The sequence below is a fragment of the Patiria miniata genome, unplaced genomic scaffold (assembly GCF_015706575.1).
Source record: "Patiria miniata isolate m_02_andy unplaced genomic scaffold, ASM1570657v1 HiC_scaffold_1, whole genome shotgun sequence".
Classification (NCBI taxonomy): Eukaryota; Metazoa; Echinodermata; class Asteroidea; order Valvatida; family Asterinidae; genus Patiria; species Patiria miniata.
The window spans coordinates 10369467-10372567 of NW_024037047.1; the positions used below are offsets into that span (position 1 = coordinate 10369467).

The 3101-nt window shown below is 57.8% G+C and overlaps 1 protein-coding gene across 1 annotated transcript; it reads left to right on the top strand.

Annotated features, from left to right (window-relative positions):
- The first annotated feature begins 886 nt into the window (after positions 1-886).
- LOC119730278 lies at positions 887-2329 on the top strand. Its single transcript, XM_038203093.1, has one exon. The coding sequence runs from the start codon at positions 887-889 to the stop codon at positions 2327-2329; it is 1443 nt and encodes a 480-aa protein (XP_038059021.1).
- The last annotated feature ends 772 nt before the right edge of the window (positions 2330-3101 follow it).

The window sequence follows — 3101 nt, forward strand, 5'->3', positions numbered from 1 at the left end:
CGCCTCAAGGCCACGGAGAAAATAAATCTCAAGAAACCGGCCGAGCCGAAAACCGCGGACAAGACAAAGAAACAGCCATCTTTTGTCATTCCCCGGCGCCGCCCCCCGGTCAGAGCGGCCCGTGGTGGATTTCGTGGGCGCGCCGATAAGGCGGTCGGCCCGCGCTATTCACAACCACATATTGGACAACAGCGTCCCCAGTCGGGACGCGGTTTCCGTGCGCCCACTCCCCGGTACACCGGGGCGTGGCGCAAGTGACTTATGCGTCTCCGGGCGGCCTCCCACCGCTGGACCCGTGGGAGGCCGCCTTCAGGAGTTCGTGGGGTCCTGGGTGCAGGTGACTTCCGACCGGTGGGTCCTCGAAACAATCAGCAGCGGTTACGCGCTCGAGTTTACGAGGACCCCCCCGTCGGACATGCTTATTCGGACAACGCCCGTACCGCCCGACACAGCAAAACGCCGCTCCCTCGAGGGGGAGATCGACGCCCTCCTTCTAAAGAGAGCAGTTCGTGTTGTCCCCCAAGGGGGGACCCGGGCGGGTTTCATGTCAACCTTCTTCTTGGCCCCCAAGAAGGAGACTGGCGTGTGGCGTCCAATACTGAACTTAAAACCCCTCAACAAGTTCATACGTCCGAAACGTTTCCGCATGGAAACATTACGGACCATTCTTGCATCGATCATAACACCAGCGTGGGCGGCCAGTATAGACTTGAAAGACGCGTACTTTCACGTACCGATCAGGCCGGAACATCGCAAATTCCTACGTTTCCAATACAAAAATACACTGTACTAATTTGTGGTGCTCCCGTTCGGGCTATCCACTTCTCCGCGGGTGTTCACCCGGATCGTGAAGACGATCGGGGCGGCACTGCGGCGTCGAGGGGTCATGATATTCATGTACCTCGACGATTGGCTAGTAGTGGGCCGTTCTCGAGGGGAGATGGAAGCGGCGCTCCAACTAACGTGGCAACTTGCTTCCGACCTGGGATTTCTCATCAACACCAAGAAATCCCATCCAGTCCCCTCTCAGGTTCCCACCTTTCTAGGTGCATCCCTCGATCTTCGCGGGGGACTGGCCCGTCCATCGGAGGACCGCCTGCTGAACCTTCGGCAGTGCGTGTCCCTCTTCCTTCCGACGGTAGTGGCTCCGGCCCGAGCCTGGCTCAGGCTGTTGGGCCTTATGGCCAGTCTGGTGGACTTAGTGGATTTTTGCAGGCTGAGGATGAGGCCAATTCAACTTCACCTGCTGTCTTTCTACAGACCCCGCTGGCACCCGATCGACCATCCGGTGCCCACTATGTCTTGGCTAGTCCCCCACCTTCGTTGGTGGCTAGTCGAGGCCAACATAACGCAGGGCCGCGTTTTCCGCCCGCCCCGCCCGTCGGTACTTATCACAACCGACGCGTCAGGGTACGGCTGGGGGGCTACCCTCCACCCGCGACAGGTCGCGGGTGTATGGGGCCCCGCACATCAGTCATCCCACATCAACATCCTGGAAATGCTGGCAGTCACCAACGCACTAAAACATTTCCAGTCGGACGTCAGAGGGCAAGCAGTCCTGGTACGATGCGACAACGCCACAGTGGTGGCATACATCAATCACCAGGGTGGCACTCGGTCAGGCCATCTGTGTGCACTAACGTGGGACTTCACCCTCTGGTGCATACATCACGGGATAGCCCTGTCGGCAGTCCACATCCCGGGGGAAGAGAACGTCACAGCCGACGCTCTCTCCAGAGGCTGGATCGCCCCGACAGAGTGGTCACTGCTCCCACAGGTGGCTCAGTCGATCTTCAGACTAATCGACCGGCCGCATGTGGACCTATTCGCGTCGCGAATGAACAATCAGCTACCGATCTACTGCACGAGGGGCCCAGATCCCAACGCGTGGCAGACCGATGCACTGTCGGTGCGGTGGGACGGCCTACTGGCCTATGCCTTCCCACCCATCTCCCTCGTTTCTCGAGTGCTGACCAAGATCGAGCAGGAGGATTGCCGAATTCTCCTCATAGCCCCGTTCTGGCCCCGCCAGCCGTGTTTTCCCCGGCTCGTCCGACTCTTGGTTCACCGCCCGGTAATTCTACCGAGGAGGGCCGATCTCCTTTATCAGCCCAGCTCGGGAATCAATCACCAGGCTCCGGGGGATCTTCACCTGACGTGCTGGGTATTGTCACGCGATCCCTCTGCTCAGCAGGCCTTTCGCGACGAGCTGCAACAATTGCAGCCCAGTCCCGTAGAGCCTCAACCAGAAAGGTGTACGATAGCCGACTACGCCATTTCTTTAAATGGTGTAGACGGCAATCCATTCATCCCCCCAATACTTCTGTAGGGGAAGTGGGGGATTTCCTCCTATACCTTTTTAACAGTGGGCTCACGACGGCCACGGTCAAAAATTATCGATCGGCCGTTGCCGCGATCCATCAGGGATTTTCGTACGGTTCCTCCGTTTCCGGCAACCCTGCAATTAGCCAACTGATCAAGGGGATGTTTAATACTCGTCCCCCAGTACGCACATTAATCCCATCTTGGGACCTCTTCGGTGTATTATCTACACTGGCGAAGGCTCCCTTTGAATCGATGAATTGCTCAACTTTGTTACAGCTCTCCATCAAAGTAGCTTTTCTATTGGCTGTTGCTATGTCCCGACGACGTAGCGAACTACACTCGTTATCGATACAGACAGGACACATCCGGTGGGAACCGGGGGGTGTCCGCCTGATCCCTACGGCCGGTTTTCTCGCAAAGAACCAGTCGGAGACCTTTATGCCCCCGGACATCTTTGTCCCGGACATCAAGTCTTTTTCGAACGAGGCAAACGACAAACTTTGGTGCCCAGTTCGAGCACTTAAGTGGTATGTCAACCGTACGAAGTCACTTCGTACGGGACACGAAAAATTGTTCATCACGACGACCCCGCCCCATGGGCCGGCGTCCCGCAATACAATCACTCGCTGGATCGTGACAGCTATCCGGTCCGTACCGGGTGGCTGGCCAGCGACCCAGGGACCCATTCGAGCGCATGAGGTCAGGGGAGTGTCCACCTCGTGGGCCTTTTTTAAGGGTGTCCCCCTAGGTGACATCGTCAAGGCAGCCTGCTGGAA